Source organism: Branchiostoma belcheri, unplaced genomic scaffold (assembly GCF_001625305.1).
Source record: "Branchiostoma belcheri isolate BF01 breed outbred unplaced genomic scaffold, Haploidv18h27 scaffold17, whole genome shotgun sequence".
NCBI lineage: Eukaryota > Metazoa > Chordata > Leptocardii > Amphioxiformes > Branchiostomatidae > Branchiostoma > Branchiostoma belcheri.
Window position 1 is genome coordinate 2,873,856 of NW_017803157.1, and position 27,941 is coordinate 2,901,796.

Genomic DNA, 27,941 nt, shown 5'->3' on the forward strand with positions numbered 1-27,941 from the left:
CCCGCGATTGTGAGTGGGTGGTGCCGACAATCGCTACGGGAAGTGCGCGTCAGGACATTACCCGATGAAGGTGCCATGAAATGAGCGGGAATTATTGATGTGAATTTGGCGTTGACAGTTTTAATCTCAGGTAACGCGCCCGGTGTTACAAAAGGTGTCGTTTGCCTAAAATGTCAGAGGTGCGCGTAAATTATATCAGTGGCATTGATCGCGAAGCTATCAAGCTTGGGGCGGTTTGACAACTAGTCACCGCTTCACTGGCACATGCCCAGCGACTGTCTTTTTCGGGCAAAGTTGATATAGAATCATGTGTACGGAGGTATTGTTGTTGTCCCCAATAACTTCAGACCATAAAAGGTCAGACACAGGAAATTAGGTCCCAGAAACTGGCCAAGAGCCAGCAAGGAGTTTGCTTACCCCGGAGCCAGTCGGAAATGCTTACAGGTAGACAGAGAAATTAACAAACAAACACGCGCGCGCGCGCGCACACACACACACACACGCGCGCGCGCGCGCAATGTGCACACACACACACGCGCGCGCACACATCACACACACACATACGAGTACACCACACACACACAACAAGAAATTATCTCCAAAAATTTTCCCTTATTTTTTCAAAGGTATAGGCGTCGAATCTGTGCTGCCAAATCTTTCAAATTCGTTCTGCAAGTTACGTAGTTACTTCATGACCAATGTAATTACTACTAGTACTCGGAGCCCTGCTGGCTGAATACTATTATATATTCGTACAGCGGTAGTTCGATTCGTTTCCCATTTAGGCCATGTTGATTGGTTTATGTGGAAGACATCCGAGCGCGCATGAAGTTTCGTCCATGAATTTTCGTTTCCAAAAGAAAAAGGTTTTTCGTCCAATCGTAAATCGTACAGAGCAGCTGCAAAATGAGCAAATATACGTCGTGAATCGCAAAAAAAAAATACTAGAAAACGATACTATTGTCATAAAATGCCAAAACCAATTCCAAAGGAAAAGAAGAAAATGTGTTAAACGAAGAGTCTATTATTCGCCATACCCGATGATATCAAGGTTTAGTCATTTCTTTAACCTTCATGACTTCATTATGAAGGGAACTTTTTTTTGCCAATCATTTCTTTATTTCGCACGCTCGCATCAGTTTTGGGGTTCCCAGAGGATGTCATCCATTAGCCTGGTTACCAAATCTATTATAGCTCCCGAGTCATACAGCCTCTCCGCAAAAGGATAGGGTGTAGGACTCGGGAGCTATAATAGGTTTGGTAACCAGGCAGGCTTGTCATCCATATCATCAACTCAACATGGCCTTACAAGCACTCGGAGCCCGGAACCTTGAACGAACGGGGACATCAGGCAAGGACGTCAACTTTTAGCCCTGTCGGCTGAATACTACATTCATGATACAGATGTAGTTCGATTCGTTTGCCACTTACATAACGTTACACTAGTACTGTAGAATATGCCGTCAACTCCTTCAGGACCTGTCATCCTGCCTTTTCCTGTAAAACTGCCTCACAGCGATCTCCAGTCATTCAGCGCCATGTCGCCATCAAAGATCCCCGAGAGCTATTATATATGCATCAAACCCTCTGAGATGGGGTGCTAATTAAGACCATCGAGCTTCAGACATTCAGTGCTCGGTAACAAATAAATGTATGTTGCCTAAAAACTAGATCGGTGAAGTCTTTCGAAACCTACACCTTCCTCTTAACCATGGGTTATGTTTTTGCTGTCATTTTGGGTTTGCTTGCCTGGCTGATTTCTCTGTGTACGTGCAGTATTATTTATGTTATTGATCAAGGTAACACTATTCAAAATTTGTCCTCGGTGGAAGCTTAATGCTTTCCTCCATGTGTCCACCTCGTCGCATGTCTTTTTCGAGAACTGATTGCAAGTCACAAAGATATAGATAAAACAGAATACTCAATAGAAAATTATTTACTGTTACTATACTAGATAGATTTCAGCTAAGATCAGCAATCGGCAAAATTAGAATTAGCGTCCACCCTCTTCAAATCGAGAAAGGGCGGTACAAAAAGTTACGCTGTAGGGGAAACAATTTGTAACTACTGTATGTCAAAAGCGGTGGAACACGAAATACATTTTTAAAGAGGTGATATGATATTTAATTGACCAGAGGAGTTAGCTGGTCAGAGAGAGTCCAATTTTGCAGAGCTTCTAATGCGTGCGATCTTCGTTTGATCAGAACTTCGTGAAACTTGCAAATAAGCGCCCGGATCCTGGGACGCCTGCGAAGGAGGCTACAGAAAAATCTTGTCTCTGTCCTACTGTGGTGTCTGTGATTTCAGTCTACAAATTAAAGAACAACTTTCTTTCCTTTTTTATTGCGACGTCGTTCGGTGTGATATAGCTAGCTGCCGCCGCGCCGCGTGCCGGCCAAGCTGGTGTGTTACGCCGAAGGGCGGTTATACCGGCTATACAGATACAGAAGCTGGTGTGTTACGCCGAAGGGCGGTTATACCGGCTATACAGATACAGAAGCTGGTGTGTTACGCCGAAGGGCGGTTATACCGGCTATACAGATACAGAAGCTGGTGTGTTACGCCGAAGGGCGGTTATACCGGCTATACAGATACAGAAGCTGGTGTGTTACGCGGCCGAAGGGCGGTTATACCGGCTATACAGATACAGAAGCTGGTGTGTTACGCCGAAGGGCGGTTATACCGGCTATACAGATACAGAAGCTGGTGTGTTACGCCGAAGGGCGGTTATACCGGCTATACAGATACAGATACAGACGGCAATGCACGTGGAGCACTCATCGAGACAGCAAATTCAGCTGATGGTGTGTTCCACACATTATGAAACTTTACACACAGCAGTTAGAATACAAGCAAGCTTTACATCAAAATACATAGATATGGCGTTCAAATGAAGAAAAGTAGAGAATAACTTTTGTCAAATATTGATATACAGTATTCAAAATATGTGGACATTACAAACAAAACAAATGGATATACGGAAGAAGGAAGCACATATGGCAACTTGTAGTCGTACAGGTTTAGTACACAAACGCCTACGTCTACCTCGAAAAGTTGGCTAACCTTCAACATGTGTAAATATCAAATGTATATACATATCATATAACTATCATACATCTATATCGTTATATAATGTACATACAATTATATATGCATCAAACTAAGTTCCCCACTTACCCTATGTCTAAGAATGACATGAATTTAATTGATTTGGATCAAACCAGAGAAGAAATACGCACAGGCGTACCACTCCATTCTCCTGTTGCCCAGGCTACAGTCTAAGAATAACTCGTCTTTTATTGCAGCGGATGATGAAATGTAGTTTGATTGACGTTTCCGGTGTCCCTCCGGAAGAGAGGCCACGCCCACTTCTTGCAATCTACGCGTGTGCGAGGATCTACGTCATACCTGGTCGGTCCTCCGTCGTTTGTAATTATGGACGATGCTTTTTTTTTCTTTGAAGCTTCCGCCGTGAAAGACCTCATCGGTCTTCCGATCATGTAGGGTAAAAGAAAACGGCTTTCCACAAAGCGGCGACTTTAATTATAGTCCTTCTTTGATATGATAGGACCATGGAACCATTTGCGTCATAGATAGTCATTTGATGATCATTCTTTTCACTATTTTCATCTATTCTTGAAAATGAACTACATGTATGTAACATTTGTTTACTGATTCATCGTAAAATCTTAAGCATATTGCAGCGCCAAAGGGCGCCGAATTGTATGGTTAAGAATTTACGAATTGTATAATTGGGTAAAAAATTATACATGAAAATAAGTTTATCGATAGGACTATAAATCAATCAATATATAATCAATCAATAAATCAATAAAACCAATCAATAAATAGATCAACAAATAACCTTTATCTTAACCTGAATGCCATAATGAGAAAACCAACTGACGTTATGATTATTATCATTTTGCGTACAAAGTTATGGGTGTAACTGTTAGATTCTAGTATACCTCTAACATCTGAACACTCTTAAATTCACTTCTCTTGTCTTTTTCACACACAGAATCAGTTACCTATGTTTCTTAGTTCCTTTACCATTATTTCCCCTAGCTTGTTTATTAGTTCCTGTCACTTGTTTTGTAACTAACATATGTGTGGTAACGCTACATGTAACTGCTGATATTGGGCTTTACTTTTTTTGGCAGTACGAAAGAAGTTACAACATAGAGAATTCACAATGTATACGATTTCATTCATCGTAAAAATAAACGAATATTCAGTAGGATTCCATCACTCTTTGTCATTTTCTGTGTAAAGCTTCTCCATTATGGACGTTTTTTTTATGTCTGTGCGAAAACATCCGATTCGTGTGAGATTGGAACACCTTTCACACCCTTCGAAAATATTGGTTCTATTGCTCATCATATACTACTTGTACGGTGCATTGTGGGAGAGCCAGTGCGCAGACGACATGCGCCTTGGTTCCCGTCCGTATGCAAATGAGGATGTCTTGTTGTGGTTCGCCATCTTGTTGTCGCCTTTGAACCTGCTGTTAGAATCCGCTTGTATCGGGGACTTTTCTGAGCCATCCGGCCTGTAGATCGCTATCTAGCGTCCAGCAATGGCCAGCACGGATGGCAAGAAGCTTTCCACCACGGACAGGGTCATCAAAAGTGAGTAGAATGTCCCCTAATTCCGCGATCCATTCAAAACATTCCGCCATTTTGATGTAGGCATTATTTCCAGTATTAATAAACATCAAGTAACCCAGCCCGTGGAACTGGCAGCCAATTTGGGGTTACGGCAAAAATATCGAACCCTGTGTTATCCAGAAAATGGCCCACAACTCGCCCCTGGCTTTCTGTGGAATGAAATACACACCGTCTGTTCAGTGTATTGGTGCTATATGGGGGCTGGGTTAGTGGTACATGGAATGGGAGGGGTCACTTTGTAACAAGTGGCCTATTGATCACCCGCCTATATAACATTTTACACAACCGTGATTTTGTTACGTTAGGGTGAGAATTTTCCAGTATGTCACATTCTCTATATTTGGCTTAATTGCTAATCATATGAGAAGTCCAACGTAAACTCTACCCACCCCCTCGGTTGGTAAGGCGATCGCGTATCAGGACTTTCCCATCGATTTCTTTTTGTCGCCAAATATTCCCAGTCCCCAACCGTACAGTATTGTCATACAAAAACCTCTGAAATATCCCTTCCAGATATTATGTTAGCGTGAAATATTTGGTGTTTTGACATGGTTAGAAAATATTTTCAAGCCCGTTTTCTCAGGGATGGTCACCAGGACAGAAGTTGTCCGTATATACCTGGGCGTTTGCAAGAATCTTTTCTTCCAAATACATAATTCATGCAGCTTTTGCATCCTGGCATATCAGTCTGAACTGTGCACCCACCCACAACCCACCCTCAGCTGAATGGTAGCCACAGTTATGGGTGTTGCCTTGTTGTGCAGCTGTTTTCTTCTGTGCAAAAGGCCCCTGAGTGATCTGAGTGCACTGAGCTGTGTGATCCATGCAGCTAGCCAGTTACTTTCTCTGTGCAAATGTTGAATCAGTGGCTGCTTGTGGTTTGGCTAAGCTGATCACCTCAGAGATATTTATAGGCATGTGATCGATAACTTTCCCCCATTGAAGATCCTGGTGCTGCCAGGGATTCCCAGCTGATTTGAATTGCAGAACAGAGGCTTTTATGGGTTGACCATGGTTGGACAAGCAGTGCGTGTGTAAAGATTGTATGGCATGCCCTTGCTTTCAGCCACAGTTGCTGTACTGGTTTGTCAACATGTATGTTAGGACTGTGGCCCATGGAGACATCTGTTCGCGGCGCAAATTTGTCTCGAGGATTTATGCCTCTAAAGCCGCCCCTCCTCCAAGAGTCTTACTTTAGCAGAGTGCTTGGCTTAGACGAGAAGTTGCCAAGCTGGTAGGGCGGCTAGGTTGTGGGCTAATTTGGCTGCTATGCCCTCTAGTGCTGCTCTCATTAGGAGGTCAAACCAGTAGGACATTTCACGTAATGTTCGCTAGTCACGACAACACTGACAGACATGTGTCCGTATTTTGTGCGGCTTTGCCCCCTGTATTTTGTACATGTGCCTTGTCCTTTCCCCAAAGTTCACCCCCTTGCGTGACCCTGGTAACATGATAACCCCTTGTTGCTGACAGGTAGCCGTGGTCGCTGTGTGGTAAACAAATACAGGGCTGTGTTATCAGTTGTAAAGAGGTGGTACTGGTCGTATCACCCCTGTGCGAGTGTGCTTTCTGTCTGAAAGTAGTTACTGCAAAGTCAACAGAGGATTAACAAAGGATTAGTAATGGATTTGACTCCTGTTTGCCAGTTAAATTTCCCTTGACGCAAGCCGTAAAACCCTTGGAAATTCGATCTCTTCTTGACGATTTGAGGATGATAAATGGTCAAGGGTACGGGAGCGCTTGTTTGTGTGATGGTTGAACATGGCTGTCTCTGACAAGATACAACAAAGAAAGGGGTGAACGCATTGGCCCTTGGCCTTCATTCAAATCTATCAACTTTGGCATATTTGGAAAAAGGTAAATTGCCTTTTCCAAATATGCCAAAGTTGATATATTTGAATGAAGGCCAAGGGCCTCTACTAGTAGTTACAGTTCTGCATAGCACATCTCAGCTTTGAAAGGACCTTGAGCATCTAATTTTATCTCGCCCTGGGAGTTTGGTATTGGGGAATAAAGGCATGTACCTCCGTGACCTTCTGCCTCGCTGTGTGGCTTTGAGATACGCCACAGGTCATGGGAAACAATCACTTGGGATCTCTCTTCAGGGCATTTTTGAATGCATGGGGGAATTAATGGCCTTTTGTGGGACCAGCCATGGTAAAAAAAAATAGCTCTTGTGGGCGTAATAGTTCCACAGGGCATTTGCTAGAGGGTTGGACTGATTCTCAATTGGTCAACCAGTATAACCGCTATTCCGTGTGACACATGGCAATAAGCACAACGGTGTCTGGCAATTTCACACCAAACGACTTGTCACACCTAAACCATTCATACATTGTATCTAATTCTATATCTGCCTCCTGAAGCTATCTTTAGAAAGGACCCCTACTGTATTTGATGACAACTGTACATTCAGTAGAATCGATGATAGCAACATACGTGTAGTCCATTTCCGCATTTTCATTTCTTGACTAGGTCTGCATGATGTAATTTGTGTCTTTAACCCACACTTAATTGTGCAATCATCTTTGAAATTGTAGAAACTGAATTCTGTTGATTTACACAGTAGATTTTTTAAAAACACTTGAATGATTGATATGGATAACTTAAAAGTGAGCGATAGGTATATGTTATTACATGTAAGTATGGATGACTAGACTTCAACATTTGATATTCACAGTTAATCGTAACATCCTTTATTTCAACCTTGATGCTAAATTATCTGAAGGTCAATGTTCGTATGTGGGAGCCTGGCTTTGACCACCACTGGTGTGATTACCTTGGCTACACAATCTGAATAGTTCAATGGATGCTGAGTCTCATAATTCACAATTTTCAATGTTTTGACTTCAATGCTGCCCAAGAAAGGTTTTCGACTTCTGTCATTTATCATTCTGTCTAGTGCTTTTTGCTGTAGACAAGGTAACAGAAGAGGCCATAGAACAGGAAATGTTTGTAATTTCAGAAGTGTATAGTAGTAATCTATGGGGAATGTATAGAAAATAGTTTTCTTATCTATTAGCCCATAGCATAGGCACACAGGCATAGATACAGCTGTCAAGTTTACTTGTGAGTTTCTTATCTAGTTTCCCTTGACTGTACCACTCTCAAGATTAGTTAGAGGAGAAAGATGTTCTAGGTTTCGTTTGAATTATCTATGTTGTGGTCTGTTTTAGCTTATGTAAATTCTGTTACATTTCAATTTGTGCTTTTATAAAAAGCTTAAAAATGCCACATACTGTAATTGTAAATGACAATTTTTTCGTGGTACTTTTATATTTGTTTTTTTTTTTGTGGTCACTTCTGTACTGCGAACTTATCATTACCGTGAACAAATAATTCGCTGACTTTCTTTTTGTTGCACCTCCACGAACGTATGGTTTTGTGAACACGTCTATTTTTCTCAGACCGTGACCTTTTGCTACTGCGAACTTAAAAGTTAAAGGGATTTGCAATATATTTCTACACAGACAGTAAAGAAAAGCGCTATAGATTACTTGATGTAGTTTTAGTTGCAGAACATTTTGAAATAAGCCCGACCTATGTTTTCTAGACAGAGCTGCATTATATGTTGCATACATGTGTAACTGGACACGTAATGATCTCTTTCTATGGACATGTCTCAATAGCCGTGCTTGTGATCTGCATATTCTAGTACTCCATCGCATCTAATGGAAGAAATTCAATCTGACATCTCATCTATTTTTACCTCAATAATTCCAGGCAACTAAAGTGGCGGAGATTTATATATAGTAACCAAACAATCATGCGGACATATAAATCGTGAACTGTCAATTGTGATGCTAGCCTCCGTTGCACCAAAAGCTATGATAAATTTATTGAAATGACAACAGCGTAACAACGAAACCCCAAAGGAGACATATTCTAGTAGCTGATATAATAATAGCATAAACCAAATATCAGAGGGTTTTCTTTTTGCTAAAGAGAGCCATTAAATGAGGTGTCATTTTTTTTTTAGAGTCTAGATGTATAGACACACTAACGAATATACCTGTTTTGCATTGTTGTATGTAACCTATTTATGCCTGGCCTCATAACCTAGAAGATAGATAAAAATGACCATTTTCTATTCAGGCTGCAACAGACTTACATACAATAATATAATAGTATAATGTTACGGACATAGACATAGTCTCACACACCACTGTATTTTCTTTATGTTGTTTGTAACTGCAATTAGCCCTCGGGCATGTATTTGCAATAAACTTTCTTTACAATTACATGGTGAAAAATATGAAAAGCGTATTACATTACAATCAACAATTCTAAGCTTGTTTTCTGTGACTTCTAAGCTTAAGTGTTCTGTTTCCCCTGTGTGAAGTGCTTGAACTTCCCGGTTACATAACGTGTTGCTAGGTGTCCAGGGCAGGCACAAAAGACCTACCTGTCTTACTAAGCAGGTCCTTAGCAGCAGCTGGGGGAACCCACCTGCCCCAAACAAAACCTGCTAGTCTGGTTCTAAAGTCTTAGCCCTTGTCCTGCGGAGCACAACAATTGTTGTTCTGCACATGTACATACAGTACCATCTATATAGCACCTTGTATACTAGTATGTACAATTTGGGGGTATTTCTCATGCAACGCATCACACCGCAGCGAAATGCAACGAATGCGGGAAGTAATTATGCCACTGCAGAGCAAATAAATTTTTTTTGGGGGGGGGGGGCTAGTGATATACATGTGTAATTAAGACATGAAATTATTGAAAAATATTGTGCCAGGAATGCCAGCAGGACAAGGGTTAGGATTCATGTGTAGGCTGAAACCCCCTCCAAAAAATGTATGGATCTATGATTGATTTGAATCAACATTTTTTTGGGAGGGGGGGGGGAGGGGGGAGGGCAAAAACCATACAGGGCTCAAAATTTTTTAGGTGCACAATATAGGATAAAATAAGTAGAATGTCAGCAAAAACTGATGATTATGTTTCATTTCAATTATAGCAAGGAGAAATAAAGTTGTCCAAACATGTGAATTGAATATCACATTTAATAGAGGCTGGTGACCTTTTTAAATTTATGAGGTCCTTAGCAGTAATGGCTTCATTATGTTTTCTGAAGCACTGACATGTTTATTCTGATCATGGTGGCATTCATTTTTAAATTCATGAATTTGTACTACCTTTCTAGCTATATTGTATATATCTACAGTCTTATACTATTGACTTAGAATTACCTAAAATCTCAATCTTGGACAAACTTGACTTGCAAGGTGGGATGACTTATTGGCTAATAGAATAGAATTCCATGGAATTAGGTGGGCTTTGAATTTTTTTTTTCCTTTTTGGAGATGATCTTTTTTCAGTCAGATAGAATATGATAATGAATACTTTCTTGTAGGAACCGATTCTTGCGTGGCTGCATCCTCTCTGATATATCTGTTCTACCTCATCGATCTAGACTGTTCAAATTGTGATTCAGTGTTGCTGGAGGGAAAGAACACTGGTAGTTTATCCGCGTGTCCTGGCGAACCGAGCTTTTTCGGAAAGCCCCCATACTTCTTGGAACGATAGCGTGGTGTAAACTAGAATCAAGTCAGTGCTCATAGGTACTTACACTTCAAAAACCTGGGATAAGCTCTACATGATGCCTGAAGCCTGGGCGTTTATTTGTAACCCTTAAATCTTCGCACTGTTTCTTCCATTAACTGTAGCTGGTTGCATTAAAAGTCATCTTGCTGTATTATTTGCAAGGATATTCCTTGCTGACACCTTGAGCCTTACAATGCAGTGTGTTTGGCGTATTCCATGGCTTTGTCTTGGATAAGAACTTGCATTACCTCCGAGGCAAATGCTCTACAGCCTTGGATTTCTTTTGGCAACTTTCCAATTACAGCGAGAGAGATCCTTACACTTTCCTCTTGTGTCTTTCAATAGCATTTGACAGAACCCTCGTTAATTTCCTAATTTTACTCGTTGATGTTCACAGGAAATGATAACAGCACTAGTTAGGTCATCCCATTGTTGGATGGGAAAGAGAAAAAACTATTTCGCTTTTGATCAGTCATTCTCCTGACGTGCTTGCAGTTATAGGTAATGGTGTCGTTCCATGAAATATTTATTGATGGTTTCTTATTGCAGTACATTACAGTGACTTGTAGAGATCTCTGAGGGCTTGTGTTGAATAGCTAGTGTCCTGCACTCAAGGTGTATAACTAAAGTGTATTTTTATTAGCCAAAGCATGGCCAACTTGTAAAAATACAAATATAAGATACGATTTCTCACCAGCATTTGATGTATATTTCAAATACTGTTATGTGTAGTACCCTTGGCAGACCATTCTGATGTGATCACACTTTCAAAATATTTGCAATGTTGGAATGTCGTCATGGCAACAGACCAATTGGATAGCCATCTCATATGACAGTACGCCTCAAATTAGGAATGCCCCTAGTGAAAGAGGATGCACTTTTGTTGTTTTAATGCATGCGCCGTGTTGGAAATACCCCTCTGCAGTCTGCATTTTGCAGACACATTTTTAATATTGCAAAAAAAGTATTAAGCAACCTGCAATTTTGCAGACTGAAAAAAATCAGGCTAAGGGTCCAATGGTATCAGCACAATATTAAAGAGCGTTTGTTTTAACTACTGACTCTTTAACATACTAGAAATTTTGCATGTATTTTTCCAATAGCATGTAAAATGTTTACAATTTTATGCCCTAGGTCTAGTTCTAGACTTATAAGTGTGTATTTACAAATAGCACATGTATTTTTGCAGAACACTGACTTAGTTTAAGTATTTTTAACACTGAAATTGTTTATTCATGGCGCTGTGTCAGACATAACTTTCATCTACCTTTTATCTCCCTACTTCTCCCCTGTGGGCGTGTGTGAGGTGTGAGACTTAAAAAAGCTGATAAAGCAAAACACTAGGGCACAAAACAAACACTGCTACCTAGCAAGAAGTGTCTATTGTTTTGGAAAACAAAGACAAGGTTTATGTCGTAGTACGCTGGAGTTATGGGTGATAATTGTTTTGTTTGTCGCTGTTAAACAGCGCTCCGCGGCGGCAAGTGCGATTACATTGAATTAGTGTTTGCGTAAGGTATAGGGGGAGAAAAGGTTATGGAAATACAGTGTAGTTAGGACACACACAACAAAAGCATAGCAACTACATGTATAGAATAGGCAAGGGAAATGACCTTTGAATGCACATTATAGATAACGATAAAGACACTTACTATACTACTCTAGCCTATATAAACTGGCCTATATAAACTGGAATTCCAATTGGTCACAATTTTTTTTAATAAGTAGTTTTTCATAGTAAGTTTAGCCATATTCCAGTAGTAACATTGCAGTTGTCATTATGAAGAAATCCTTCAAATTATATGTATTTCCCCCCTTGTCCTCACCGTTAGCCTTATCTTTCCATTTTCAAGTGCTTTCTGGCAAAAATATATATATATCAAATCTCTCACCCCGCCCCCCAAAATAAAATGTTTGGACCTCATAGTGTACATAGGGTCATTCCAATTTACATTTGAAAAACAGGTGTTTGTATTAGCTCTGTTTACTGAATGGGAGGCAAACAATAAGGTGTTGTCAAGTGTTGCACATCATGAGCAAATTGACACAGTGTGAAGTGACCTAGCAACAAGGTGTGAAATGACTAACCACTCTGGTTATGGTATGGTTTCTTTGTTGGAAACAAGCTTTTGATGATATGGACTCCAGTAATAGCTATTGTCATTTAATAGTTCAACAGTAGTAAGGCTTTATATAATAACAATAGAGTATGACACCAAATTGAATTGGAAGGATCATATTTTATCACGAGATTGGTACTAACAAATGTACACAAACAGCACTATAGCAACATATAGTGGTGTGAGTCAGACGTTTGTAAACATTATTATTATTAGCCAATGTAATTTCAGAGCGGCAAAACAAAAAAAAAATGTTTTGCATGAGGAAATCTGTCTGATACTGACATTTACTACCATTTCATAACACATTTTCATTGTCATTTTATACCCTAAAACAAGCTACATGAGATGTCTCTTTTTTTGGCTTTTTTTTTGGGGGGGGGGGACTGCCTATAGAACCAGTCTACACAAAACAAGCGACCGTTTTCTAGCAGTGACATCACTTTTTTGCCTCCCAAAATATCACTTTGCTATGGGATATTAGGATTGTTTCAACTTACAACATTAAAAGAACAACCAGAAAATTGACTTTGAAAACCCAGTTTTGCCGTCCTGAAATTGTATTCGATGTAAATGCTGATTTTCATGGCAAGATAGGAACGCTTCAGTTACTCGCTTCTAAATATCTTTCATCCCCAAGCCAACCCGAGAATAACCGGTCCTAGCTGAATCCCAGCTGTTGTTTGAATACCATGGCTTCATTTTCTGAACTTCAGGGATCATTTCACAGAGATGATTTCGGTTACGTATTCCATTTCAGGAAAGACACATTCTTCTCAATAGAGCGCCGAGGAAATTGCTGTAGCAGAATGACTAAATCTGTATTCTGCTGGGGTTGGGATTGAATTGAAGACTTTGTCATGCAGGCTTTGAAATGTTATGCTGTCACCACTGATTTTCTGATGGATGATTTTTAATGTTTCTTGTCACTGTGGTGATAAAGCTGTGGATGTTCTGTACTCCTTATTTGAAAGAAGAGCGCTTTTATAGCTAACTAGACTTTATTACATTCTGGAAGGACAATTCCATAAAATTGCTGCTATCTGATGAAAGGTTGTTGACCTTTACATGTATGTATGTATGTATGTAGTAAGCTGTCATAGAATATATCAGTGATAAAATAAAGTGTAGCTATTGAGAAAGCTTAAGTTTTAGATGATATTTTGCAGTAATATCATTTGTGTTGGACATATCTTTGGGTGTACCATTCCTCGGTAGAACACTCAAGTTATAAGTCTTTTATCCAAGACATTTCTCATAAAATATCACTTCCCAAGACATTGCCAATAAAATACCACTACCAGAGATGCATGACAAAACCCACTGTTTTTATGGCCAAGTGTTGTCAGTTGAAAAATGAAATTTATGTTTCCACCAGATATTAGTTATGATTTCGAACCAAGTTTGAGTAAATGTCAGATTCTTAGCCTCACTATATATCCGCTTATAAAGAAATTGTGAACACTGAAGTGATGTGGAAAACAGCAGAGAATATATTTGAAGTTTTGATGGTTATTTCTTTTGGCAAGGGTTTAGTATCTATGAAGATTTCTTGTCAATTTTGTCCATCAAGGTTGACAGATTGTTGTTTTTTTTTTAGTTTTTTTATCACACGTCACAAAGTTCCTGCAGTTGTCAGAAAAACGGGTGCTGGCTAGAGCCTTGGAAAGTCATTTACCACAATTGGGACTGAACCAGACCAATACATGTATACCTGTCAGGCAGTATGACAAATCACTTGTCCCTGGGAAAGGTCACTGGCCTGAGAAAAATTCTCTGGTGTTATAATATGACCTGATGTAGTGGGTGACCTGAATACTGATAGATGTACAACTGGCAGGGTCCCTGTTGCTGGTGTGTTTTGTGCATGTACAGGACTTGAAATACTGAGTGTATTATGCACCTTTTAGTACAGGTAAAATTGGAGCTATGCAGGTATTTCTAATGTCTACCTGCACCTAACCTGCACTGGTCCATGTACTGGGTATATGCAGGTTAGTGCAGGTAAAATTGGAGCTGTGCAGGTATTTCTGATGTCTATCTGCACCTAACTTACACTGGTCCATGTACTGGGTATATGCAGGTTAGTACAGGAAAAATTGGAGCTGTGCAGGTATTTCTGATGTCTACCTGCACCTAACCTGTACTGGTCCATGTACTGGGTATATGTAGGTTAGTGCAGGTAAAATTAGAGCTATGCAGGTATTTCTGATGTCTATCTGCACCTAACCTACACTGGTCCATGTACTGGGTATATAGATACATGCAGGTGTATGTGGATTTTTATTTGCTGCATTTACTGTTACCAGCTAGGAAGTATAAATGAAATGATATTACTTACCTGAACAGTTTTTAGTATAATTCATACTTCTCAAATTCTGAGTGGTGCAGGTAAAAAGGTTTTCAAGCCTTGGACTGTAACTGCATACAGCATGTTTTATTTCTGAAGACACATCTGAGCTGTGTGAGCTATATGTTTGGTCGTGTGGGTGGTAATGGTCTTCCCCATTCCGATGAGCATAAAATGGTGTTATACATGCCGCAGCTGAAAATCTAGTAATTCAATTTTACTGAGTTTGACTGGGAACATCTAACAGGAGGCTCACAATTTGTACACCCCTCCCCACCTACATAATGAAGTCATCAATCACTAACAAGCTGGCACCCAGTTTGTGTTTAATGCAGGCAGTGGTGGTCTGCTATTTATTTTTATAACATCCTAGGGAGGGAAGGAGGAGGATTATCTCTAGCTCTGTACATTTCAGAGCACCTTTAAACACTTCCCCTGGTGGCAAAATGAGTGTTAGCTAGCGGGAGTATTTCTTTTCGCCCCCCCTTTGCAGGTGGTTGCCCCAGAAGGGTGGATTGCATGCCTAGCAATAGCATAGCAAATAGGTCATTACACCGGTGGCCCTGTAGTCATCAGTCATGGGAAATTGGACATTTATGAATAGTCTGAAATAAAGATGTAGAGGCCCAGCACAAGGGTGTTAACAGTTAGCTTGCCACTAGGAATGCAAAGGAGTCTAAACATAAAAAGCGTGAACTGACAGAATGTGTTGAATGTGACAAAGACTCGCAAGTGTTGTTGTTTCGTAAATGAGGATAAGGCTGCTATAATTATTGAAGACTTACAATTCTAATATTTCTCTGTTGGCAGCAACACAGTATACTAGCATAAAAATGAACTTATGTAAGATTGCAAGGTTGCCAAAAATAGTCGTGTAAATGTTAAAGGTTAGTTATATCATGTAGACTCGGAAGAATGCTGATTAAAGTTCGATAGACCACATCCTGGTGTGTTTTATTTTAGCAGAAAATGTTTGCAAAGTGAAACCTAGTTTAATTTAGGCATCAAATGCAATTTCAGGGTGGCAAAACTGGATTTTCTAAATCAATTTTCTGGTCGTTCTTTTATTTTTTAATGTAATAAGTTGAATTAATTCTATTCCACAGCATACTGATATCTGTGAGGTAAAAATGCCATGTCGCTGATAGAAAATGGTTGCTTGTTTTGTATATGAAAGGCTGGTTTTAGCTATTTATGGGCGGTACCCAGATAATAAAAGACGCGTTACGTATCTTGTTTTGAGGCTATTTCAAACGCTTCAAGTATATGAAAAGATGACTAAAATGTGCTAAGAAACAAGAGTAAATATTAACGATATGAATCTTTATTGCATGTTCTTGCCCAGATGGGCTAAATGCACAAGAGGACATGCAGTATGCAAAACATGAGTATTGCATACTGGGACGCTATATTCTAATGCTAATTGCTAGGAATTTATACATTATATCAATACTATATACTACCTATCATCTACTGTTAGTTGCCCTTTCTTCTCCATCTTCTCTATTAATATCAGACAGATTTCCTCATCCAGAATATTGTTTGTTTTGCTGCCGTGAAATTGCATCAGATGCCTTTAAGTGTGCCATTATCCTTAGCAGCTTTGGGTAGGGTATCGCTGATTGAATCCTGACCTTGTACTAGTATCAGTGGCTGTATAATTACACCCTGATTGGCTCTCGAAGTAACCTTACGCCAAACCGGGGTTGAGTCCAGCTTAGCCTGTCTTTCTTAGAAATGACTGAGGGTCTCCTTGCATCAGTTGAAGGAACATCATGGCGGGTTAATAAGGGTCAAATTGCCACATCCTTCACATGTGCTGCGGAAGACGTTTGAAAAGACAGTTCTAAATTTGTCATCAAACTCAGTGTACAGTTTATATGTAGAGCCAAATTAGGGCCAAAAGAATGGGACGTCCCACTGAATAAGTCATTTTCCAGCTACGATTACTTAAGGAAGTAAAAATTGTGTTTTGGTGTGTTTAGAATCTACTCAGAGTAACCCTTACTAAGTGAATAAATCCTCAACTCCTCCAAACGAAAAAAAAGAACATCAGTTTTGTAAGATAGGTTATAAACTTTGGTACCAGACCCATGAAAGAAAAACAAAATGAAGATATAGTTCTGAACAGCCTGTATGGAAAACAATTTAGTTGTGTTGCCAAGTATTGATCAGAGGGAAAATCTGATGAAATGTTTGCGGTTTAATTAAGGTATGACTGGAAGGTGCATCTTATTACAATCCAATAATGATGAAGTAATTATTTTGTGTGTGCTTTTACACTTTGATGTGTAAAGATTTGTGTTCAATTTATTTCAACATTTCGTCCCCACCATACAGCTTTTGAATCTAATCTAAATTATAGATTTATGTCAATTTTGAGAACAAATTCTGGGATGCTGACATGAGTGATAGCGTTGTTTGGTTCCAGGTTAGATGGTCAATTCGATTAATTGAATAAAGTATGGATCTTCCATCTTATGATATAATATCTGTCTGCCTTTTTCCACATGAGTTACATGAGTTATGGTTGTCCACATGTCCAACGGTCATCAAATTCAAAAAGGCAATGCTTATGCTAATAAAATACATTTTCCCCTTTGTACCAGCAATGTTATAGGTTGCACTTAATCTTTGACTTGGCTTTACAGTTTTAGAAATACCCATCTGCAGTCTGCATTTTGTAATATTTTTGATTTTTAAAATTGCAGAAGAAAAATTAAGCAACCTGCAATTTTATAGACAGTCGGAAAAATTAGGCTAGGGGTGGTGTCGGCATAATAAACTACTGACTCTATGCTAAGTAATTTTGCACGTTCAACATATTAAAATGTTTGCCAACATGTAATTTTGTATGGGTTTAGGTCCCATCTTATAAGACCTGGTGGGTATTTGCAGAAAGTATTTCCGAATTGCGAACAAAATTTTGACATTCTGAAAAAAATATATTTCTACCACTGCGTTATCAAGATAATAATCAATACAAATTTGTGGTATGGATACCAGCACCGCAGGGAAAAGTTGACTTACAGTACCCTAAAACAATTTGCCATTCCTCTATAATATTATCTATTATTGATTTGTCCCCACCACAACATTGCATGCCACACGTAGACACAAGTGTACATCACAACATCCTGCCTCCTGTCACCCATGACTCCAGTATGCTTCCTACATGATCAGATACAAGTGTCACCTTGTCGAGTTATTTGAACCTTGGCCAACAGCGAGGAAAGTTTGCCCGTTGGCAGTGATAGCAGGTTGCCAGCAGAGAGCTACAATATGTAGCATTTCCTAATATGATTCCGCCATCAATCATTGTGTGACAGTGATGGTCCCAGTAATTTTCAAACAACTAATCAGTAGAATCGTTGGAATGAAGAGAAGACCTTGGTGATTGGTCTGGCAGACATGCCACAGGCTCGAGCTCCATGGTTGGAGAAGTTAGGCCATGTTGATTTGATCATATGGATGACATTTGTGTGCGCATGAACTTTCATCCATTTCCAAAAAAACAAGGTTTTCAGCCATACTGTAAGTGTAAGTTGTATAAAGCAGCTGCAAAATGAGCAAATATGTGTTGTATTTTTTTTTTTCAAGAAAAGATATAGGAGAAACACACTGATATTGTAGAATGCCTAACTCAATTCCAAAGGAAAAGAAGAAAATATGAGGGAATGAAAATGAAGTGTCTATTATTCGCCATACCATATTCTGTGTGTTTAGTCATCTGTTCAACCTTCATGCCCATGTAGATGTCGTAATGAAGACAACTCTTTTTTTGGCCAAACTCTTTTTATTCCCAACAGTTTTGGGGCTCCCAGAGGATGTCATCCATAAAATCAAATCAACTTGGCCTAAGGTTTAGTCCAATTTCATGCCAGTTTCAGACAACAGATTGAATCTCCTAGAAATGAAAGCCTGGTGACTTGGAAACAGCCCTTGGAGGGATTTTGACAGGGAGAGTGGACTTTCTCTGGACGTTACCGACATTTGTATTATGGGTTTACTGTTAAGCATGTCTGTCGCAATAGCCCTGTATTGTATCGAAGTAATATCTGGCGCCATGAGTGTTATTTTGAAAATATAACTTCTAAAAGTATAATATATTTTAATTTTAGGAAGCAAAAGTTATTCTTCAGGCTGTTATTAGCTTGTGACAGTGAGTAGGGCTTGTGTAAGTAGTTGCATTATGGGCTAGTTTTGCAAGCAGTTGAAAGCCGAACAAGAATAATAGGTTCGGCTACAGCAAGGCAGGAACAACCTATCATCCCGGTCTCTGTTGTTGAAAATGCAGACCTTTCTATTCTGTACTGCCAGGCCTGTGCCTTTGGAGGCAGAATTTATCAGCCTTGAATAATGATCGCCATAGTGCTGCCTGGTGCTGCGAAGGAATTTCTGCAAGCCAACCAAAAAAAGACGGGCCATTCTTCAGCTTGGGTACCCGGGCAATTCCTGGTATTGTGGGACCTGAAAATATTTCTGTTTGGGGAGTGGTGTATGCAGTCCTTGTTTAAAGGCATCCAGTACAATTTCAGGATGGCAAAATAAGAAGAAAATATTCTGCAAGAGGAAATTTGTCAGATTTGACATTTAGTGCCATTTCTTAGCAGATTTTCATTGAAAACATTTGAAATATCCCCAAAATAAGCTATGTGAGACGTTTACTTATTTTGTGGGTACTTCCCATAAATTGCTAGAAACAACCAATGATACAAAACAAACGTTTTCCATCAGCGACATCAGTTTTTGCCACAGATTTCAGTATGCTATGGGATAAGGTTGATTCAGCTTCATTGAAAGAATGACTGGAAAATTGACTTTGAAAATCCAGTTTTGCTGCCCTGAAATTGCATTGGATGTCTTAACATACAACATTTTTTACATATAACATTTTTATCAACCATCTCAGCATATCCTGTTTGTGTTATGATTGAATGATAGCAAATGTCAGGAAGTCAACATATGAAGTAAACATATAGAAAATATGAGCATTTTGGAGTTGATTCAGAACCTGATACTTTTTTTTCACAAATGAGAAAACATGAACCGGGCAGATCCAAGAACCAATATTGTTATTGATTAAATTAAATTGGTCTGGCATTATAAGAGAAATTCCTTACCCCATGATAGTTTGAAACGGACTGGAAACACAAGACAACGGAGCTGTCAGATTCTTATCTACCTGTGTAGTGGTTCTCTTTGATGTGAGGCAGTGAACTGTGTTATACCCTTTCAGTAGAAGTTAACAGGGTTCCACTCAACTGAAGCTCATCTGTATGTGTCAGTATTTTAGAGCCACCGCACCTCTCAGGACTCAAAATACTTTATAAAACAGTTATAAGAACGAATGTACAGTAGACAAACTATGTAATCATGTTTCCAGATGTTTCAAAAAGAGAGAAGAAAGGGCAACTAACAGTAGATGATAGGTAGTATATAGTATTGTTGTAACATATAGTCTCCTAGCACTTAGCATTAGATATAGCGTTCCAGTATGCAATACTCAAATTTTTTTATCCTCTCGACCACATTTGGTCACAGTTGTGCATTTATCCCATCTAGGCAAGAACATGCAATAAAGATTCATATCATATCATATATTCTAATCACTTTTTTTTTTGCCTGTGTGCAGGTGTCCCCTTCCCTCCCAGCCACCGACTGACCATCAAGGAGGTGTTTGACCAGAATGGGAAGCCTCGGATGGACGTGCTGAAACAGCACTTCCTGCTGGAGGGCAGGGTGGACGACGCCGTGGCACTGAAGATCATCAACGATGGCGCCGAGCTCCTCAGGAAGGAGAAAACCATGATAGACATCGAGGCTCCTGTTACAGGTGGGTCCTCTCATACTGTAAATATAGAATACAACGCGGGGTATTCCGTATCGCCCATTGGTATCAGCCCGATCGCGAGTCGGATCACCCGACGGCCCCCTAAACCCTAAAATGCAACAACTTCAGTTCCAACGTCCGGATTCTGTATTCGGATTTTCGAAAGCGGCCAACGCAGTTAGGGCAAAACGCATTTGAATCGTTCTAGGGAAGCCAGGGAACCGTAAAGTATGGCCCGGTCCGGAACCCGTTATTGAACGTTATCGCGGCCCGGGTATGATATTATAAAGCACCTTATATTCGTGGTAGGAATACTAGGAAAAGTTCATGGTCGAGAAATGGACATGTTCACAGAACTATACTTCTGAGGAAGGAGAAAACCATGATAGACATCGAGGCTCCTGTTACAGGTGGGTCCTCTCATAGTCCACGAGTCACTGGTGTTGAATCTCTGAGTGGACGTGAAATCAAAAGGTCCTTTGTTCAATTCCCGGCATGCGTTTAATTTTTTAAAATGATTTATCACATTTGTGGAAGGATTGACATAACGGGTAACTACCACTTCTTCAAAGATGTCAAACCTAAGACCAGACTGTAAGGAAAATTGAGCCACAAGACCTTGCTACCCATGCTAGACATTTTTTCCTTTGGGACTGTACTTGACAAAACGTGCTCCACCCAGGTGTAAAATGGGTACCTGACTTCGGTTGGGGAGGAGAAAAGGCATTGGAAGGAAAGGGATGGGCTCTGCCTTCTGATAATGTGCCAAAGACACAGTGGATTAACAATTGATTGTCTCCACGGTCTCAAAGGCTAGGACCTTTTTAATTAGGCGTTATGACTTAAGTTATATTTTATGTAGAAAAGTAAAACCTCTATTAGATGTCTTACTTAGCGGGTTTGAAACCAAAATTTATGCTGAAAGAAATGGTGTCAGAAAAAGCCTGCTTTGTAATGCTTTGCTGCTCTTTCTGAATCCATAACAGATCAAACTGCTGTTATGACCCCAAGGTGTTTCTGAAAGCAGGCTATATATAGCTTGTAATATCTATAGCTTGAGGTAACTCGAGGCGGATACAAATGTAGGTTCATCTGTATCAATTTTTACACAAGGATATGACTTGCATACATATGCCTATGTGTCTATCATGGGAGAGCATTTGGCTGTAAGCCTAGATAGTGTTGAAATTTTGCCAAGTTGTCGTGAAATTAGTATTAGAAGTGCAGTGTGTTAAGGGTTCTTACATATTGAAACTGTTATATACTTCTGGTATTAAGCTATTATTTAAGTTACGTGCCTTACATGAAATTAGTGTGGCTGTCAAGCCTGTCAGAGAAACACCTATATCTTGTTCGTGTGTTATGATAGGAACTGCACTTGTTTTGATACACAGCATGGCAAAAATAATAATTATACTTTTAATAGTCTAGTATTAAATTGATTCTGAACATGAAAGTCAATCAATTGAAAAGTGTACAAAGTTGGGGAGGAATATGTCATTCAGAAGATTCATTGTGATTGAAGAAAAAACTTCCTAGGTTCGAAGTGGCAATGACATTTCAATTGTAAAGACTGTTGTCAGGAGAGCCACCAGGTGTCCCAAGGTGGTACTGCAGGTCCCAAAGCATTGTTAATCACCAAGGCAAGAGAGTTCTACAACATACGTAATGCAACTCAACAGTAAATATCTTGCAAAGAACTTTTGCAGGTCCAAGATGATGTGTAGCTAAATTAGGGGATTTTTCTCATTTTGTCCATAAGCAAACAGCTGAAATTTAAGAAAAAAGAACCTACCAACTCTAATATTTTCAGGACTGAAACAGGAAACACAACATCTATTTTCCTAGGCCTAATGTGGAATGTATCAAAAGGTACAAGGTGGTAGTGATGTTTATTTAGGACCATAGCTGTTTTCAATTCAATTCTTTATTTCATACCAACGTTGCAGACATACAAAAATATATAATGTTGCCTGGCATTGGTATTTACAGCATAACAGCATTGAAATAAATACATAACATTTATTACATACATATACTATTAGACATACTATTAAATATATACACTACTTAAGTTATATGAACAGTGCATCCCAGATATGACACGTTTATACAGTCTGATTGTAGAGTCTGATAGACTGATGTAGGAACGAGTTCTGGAGTCTTTTTGTTCTGGCTGGGGGGATGGAGATGGTGTTCTTGTTCCTAAGAGTTATTGATATATTATTGATATATTATGAATAATGGTTGGATGTAATGTTTTTTTCAGTATGTGGTGACATCCATGGACAGTTCTATGATCTGATGAAGCTGTTTGAAGTTGGGGGAAATCCTGCCAACACCAAATACCTGTTCCTGGGAGACTATGTGGACAGGGGGTACTTCAGCATAGAGGTAGGGCATCTTTTCTGAATTATTGTCAGGATTCAAATTCAAATTTTTTATTCGGTAAGGCTCTCGCGGGCGAATACCCGAATTTCGTCCTTATTACATAGTACATAGAGCATTAAAAACAATGATTTGTGACACTCTTCATTGTGCACATGAAACAACATAGGCACACACACTATCAAGGCATATTCGAAGACGATTACACAATTAAAATCTATGCACAACATGCAGTTATCACAGAGATATAACATATATAACACTACTGCTGAATTGGGGGATTGGACAGGTACAGTTGCCTGCTTGCCTGGGACAAGTAAAAGCACCTTTCAAGCAAGTTCATGTCTCCAAACTGTTTATTGTCAACTTGACGACTGAAATTGTCCACAGTTTGCAGCCACATGAGTGGCTGAATTGATGTAAGGACATTACAATGATATACAAGAAGTAGACGTTCAGAATTACAACTCACACAAAGACACTTTAAAATACAGACTAAAATAATGCATTAAAATGCAGGTAGGGCATCTTTTCTGAATTATTGTCAGGATCATTGGACAGGTACAGTGGCCTGCTTGCCTGGGACAAATAAAAGTACCCTTCAAGCAAGTGCATGTCTCCAAACTGAAATCCTTGTGTAATTTTTCACTAAAAAAGATGCCATGAAAAAAAATGAGACTTACTGTATGCTGTGAAATATGATCTGATTTTTGTGTTTTAGGTAAGGTTGGTCTGTATTGAATAATTTCCTTCATCTGAGTTAAGACAGACAAATAAGAATGTTTTTTTATTTTCATCTGCATTTTTGAATGTTTGTTTCCAGTGTGTTCTTTATCTGTGGGCTCTGAAGATGCTCTACCCCACAACACTATACCTGTTGAGAGGCAACCACGAGTGCAGGCATCTCACAGAGTACTTCACCTTCAAACAAGAGTGTAAGTCTTACCGTTACATTTCATCCAAACAAAATGGATTCAATTTGTGCTCTTTATTTGTAACCTTTAATTTGAAAAAAAAAAACTGCTAGGAATGAGAAAGGGAGACAAGTTGAGCCTGTCACTAGTTAGCGTCCTCTGGACCAAGAGGTAGGGAGTTCGAATCCAGGTGTTGTCGCTCACCCGACATGCATGCTACCGGAAGGGTTGTAGTCCTTAGGACGGGACCTTGAGTTGTGGTCCGCTGTTCATTGTGCTTGTCGAAAAAAGCTAGGGAAATTTCTCTGGCACAATGAACCTGTAAATACTGTACATACTGTGTCTGTCTTCTCTGCTAGGAGATTAGCTCTTCAGTGAGCTGAAACTGGATTGAGATCACTGTTTTCTTTTTCATACGCAGATTTGTTGACTAACAGTCTTGTGCCCCTGCAGGTAAAATAAAGTACAAAGAGGAGGTGTACGATGCCTGTATGGATGCGTTTGACTGCCTGCCCCTGGCAGCCCTGATGAACCAACAGTTCCTGTGTGTGCACGGCGGCCTGTCCCCAGAAATACACTCGCTGGACGACATTAGAAAGGTTGGGATATCTTCAGGAACTTTTCATGTGGATTAGATGATACTAGGGATACTGCTGTATACCGGTTCACTGGACTTGGATCCGGACTTGTAAGAATGTTTAGGTTCAAGCCCAAAAAAACCTAAAAGTCAAGAACTGAGTCCGGACTTATTACCATAAAAGACCATTTCATGTACCCCTTTCCTTTCCTTTCCAAACCGCCTAAAACCTTCCGTAGATTGCAAAATCTTTGCGGCAAAATGAAGAAAACATTGCCATTGGGCATTGTTAAGTACCGGCCTTCATATTATGTGGCCAAAGTTTCACCCAGACAACATTGCAAGGTTGCCAACATTTTGTATATGCAATGGGTTAAGTGTGGACTTACAAGTCCGGAACTGAACCTAAACCTCTGGACTTGAATATGGACCTGAACCTAAATGTGGTTTTAGGCATGCAGCACTAACTAGGGAATGAGGACTTGCTATAAAAGTTGTCAAAATGTTAAAATAATGGTACCACTGTGGGGTGTTTTGATGATCTTACATGAAAGAAATTATTTACCTTCATACTTTATGTTTGGAATCACATTGTTGTAACATTTAACTTCAGTGTACAGTGAACCAGTAACATCTTGGTTCAGTACACTTTGAACCCAGTCAATTGCCTTGATAAAGATGACAGATGGTCATCGAAATGTCAGTTGTGAATAACGAACTTCGCTATTCAACACTATAGCAGTCTTTTGAAAATGACAGAATAACTCAGTAAAATGTTTTTGTGTTTTTTCTCCAGTTGGACAGATTCAAGGAGCCGCCGGCATTTGGCCCCATGTGTGACCTGCTGTGGTCAGATCCATTAGAAGACTTTGGTAATGAAAAGAATGCAGAACACTTCAGTCATAACAGCGTTAGAGGATGCTCCTACTTCTATAGGTGAGACCAAATATGTCACAACAAGCTGCTACAGAGAACAGGGCTCGAAATCCATTTTTGGGAATAGGTGCACTGGTGTACCCAACCTAAAAAAAATTGGTGCACAAAAAATTTTTTGGGTGCACCATGTAAGATAAAGCAAGGAGAATGTCAGCAAAAACTAATTATGTTTCTAAAGAAACGTACTATAACAACAATATATTTAATCCATACCTATGGTATGGACTGAAATATAATGACACTTGGGTGTTATTTACTTAAGAATATATATTACTAACTATACATTGAACATCTTTATTTTAAGCCCTGGAGAAGGAAACTTTGAAAGCATCCAGTGTAATTTCAGGGCAGCAAATGACTTAGAAAATCCAGTTTTGCCGCCCTGAAATTGCATTGTATGCCTTCAACGCAATAAGAAAGTATTTTAAACAGTATTACCCAAACGCTAACATATGCCTGGACCTGTATTGAGTTGCTTGTTACTCCGTGAAGGAGGTCAGGACCTCCGGACGGAGTGTTGTGAACGGCTGGTTTTTCGTGTTCGCAGTCAAAACACTGGGTTCTCTTTGTGTAATCGGCACGGAATTTTATACGCCGTCTGCGGGCATGCCCGTGTTGATGCACGAATGTGTATTTTTGCCATCGCTGCTTTCGCAGTCAATGTAATGTTTAAGATAGCTCAAAATTTAGTAGACAACAGCAAACCATTGTAATTTAAAATTGGACAGCCATTTATTTATCATTAAGAATTGGGACATAATATTAAGGTTGAAGGCAATTGAGCTACAAGATGACTTCACCCCCTTTTTTAATGACTTGATGTTTGTAAGATTTCAACCTGACCATCTCTGTTGTGTTACTCCTCAGCTATGCGGCAACTTGCGAGTTCTTGCAACAGAACAACTTGTTGTCAATAATTCGAGCACATGAAGCGCAAGATGCAGGGTGAGTTCTTAAAATAAACATTGTACATTTCTTGCAAAGTGTGATTTTTTAAAAATGAATACAGGGCTCGAAATACTTTTTTCTGCATACTTAAACTACCATACGTGCACAGGTATAGGTAACATTGAAAATTACCTGCACCAGACAAATTTTACCTGCACTACTCAGACTTTTGAAAGTATGGATCATTTTAAACACTTCAGAAACTTCTGCTGTTATTTCTTTTGCACTTCATAGGTGATAACTGCCAATGCAGCAATTAAAACTCCACATACAAAACCCTCATTTGCTGTATGTTTTGACAGGTTGTAATATTTTCTTTGATATGTAATATGTGTACAACAGTACTTCAACATTTTGCACATTTTATTTGACAAAACGATAGCTTTGAGAATTGAACTTAAAGGAGTTGAAACTATTTTGCTAATAGGTAGACTTGAGCTCTGAGCCTCATATCCCTTTTTTAAATCTTTTCACTGCAGGTATCGAATGTACAGAAAGAGCCAGGCTACTGGTTTTCCTTCACTTATTACGATTTTCTCTGCACCCAACTACCTAGATGTTTACAACAACAAAGGTGGGTAGCTTTCAGAAAACAAAAATAGAGCATAGAAAAGTAGAATCCAAACAGTCAGCAGACCTATTAAATCCTCCATTGTTTATTTTCATGTTGCAGTTTTCCTCTGGGCAAGATTTTGCAATAAACCTGTTATTATTTATAACAAAAACATGGTAAAAGATGATAAAAAAACTGTCATGCCTTTGCACTAAAGAAACCCCATACTATCCCTTGACATGTATGTTGGAGAAGGTTAAACATCCAGGTAATAATATATGCCACAGTGTCGCAGAAGTTACCTGAAACATCAATCATATCCAGTTGCTTGAGTAACTATTTTTTTGGCGACACTTAACATTGTATCTTTGTCCCTACAGCTGCTGTATTGAAGTATGAAAACAATGTAATGAATATCCGGCAGTTCAACTGCTCGCCACATCCCTATTGGCTACCCAACTTCATGGATGTGTTCACCTGGTCCCTGCCGTTTGTGGGGGAGAAGGGTAAGTCAAAACTTGTCAAACACCAAGTATCTGGTACGCGAGTAACTCGCTCAACTACAAGTGGGCACCCATACTTTTAAGTGCCAAGATCCAACACCCAGCTCCACATGTCTTCATATGTACATTTGTACCAAGGACTAGCAGGCTGTGGAACTCCTTACCAGCCTTGGTCTTCCCTGACAGTCCTAAATTGTCTAAGTTCAAGACTGCTGGAAATAGATTCTTGTTTAACTCATCTTAGAGATTCTCTACTTTTTGACAATTATGTACCATGCAATTATGTATAATGTTCTTGATAGTGTGGGATGGAATGCGCTGTGTACTTAAGCAAGGGGAATTGATGTGATATTATATTGAACCAAAAATCATCAATTTACGATGTTAAGATCAGGTTCACTTTGCACTGATTAGAAAAAAAAACACGTGGAAACCTCTATAAGCTTGGGATCAGGCCTTAATGATCGATTTTTCTCAGTCCCTATTTTGTCACCATTTCTTTCACTTGCCTAAGCCGACCACGACTGGTAATATTTGGCCGCACACATGGCCCAAAACATGTCAGTTATTTCTTCTTCTTCTTCTTCTTGTTACTCTCG

General features: G+C 39.4%; 1 protein-coding gene across 6 annotated transcripts in view; it reads left to right on the forward strand.

Annotated features, from left to right (window-relative positions):
- The first annotated feature begins 4,420 nt into the window (after positions 1 to 4,420).
- The window catches only part of LOC109466772 (serine/threonine-protein phosphatase 2B catalytic subunit alpha isoform-like), a 36,535-nt gene continuing 13,014 nt past the window's right edge, over positions 4,421 to 27,941 (forward strand). For 4 of the 6 annotated variants that reach the window (XM_019764596.1, XM_019764593.1, XM_019764598.1 and 1 more), the window contains exons 1-9: positions 4,421 to 4,631; positions 20,326 to 20,526; positions 22,793 to 22,917; positions 23,735 to 23,846; positions 24,279 to 24,424; positions 25,199 to 25,338; positions 26,206 to 26,283; positions 26,766 to 26,860; positions 27,220 to 27,345. In XM_019764596.1, the coding sequence (XP_019620155.1) occupies positions 4,580 to 4,631; positions 20,326 to 20,526; positions 22,793 to 22,917; positions 23,735 to 23,846; positions 24,279 to 24,424; positions 25,199 to 25,338; positions 26,206 to 26,283; positions 26,766 to 26,860; positions 27,220 to 27,345 (1,075 nt within the window). In that variant the 5' untranslated portion in view covers positions 4,421 to 4,579. Of the gene's footprint in view, positions 4,632 to 20,325; positions 20,527 to 20,890; positions 20,934 to 22,792; positions 22,918 to 23,734; positions 23,847 to 24,278; positions 24,425 to 25,198; positions 25,339 to 26,205; positions 26,284 to 26,765; positions 26,861 to 27,219; positions 27,346 to 27,941 lie in introns of those variants that run through there. The other 2 variants (XM_019764597.1, XM_019764599.1) reach the window with 2 other exon arrangements.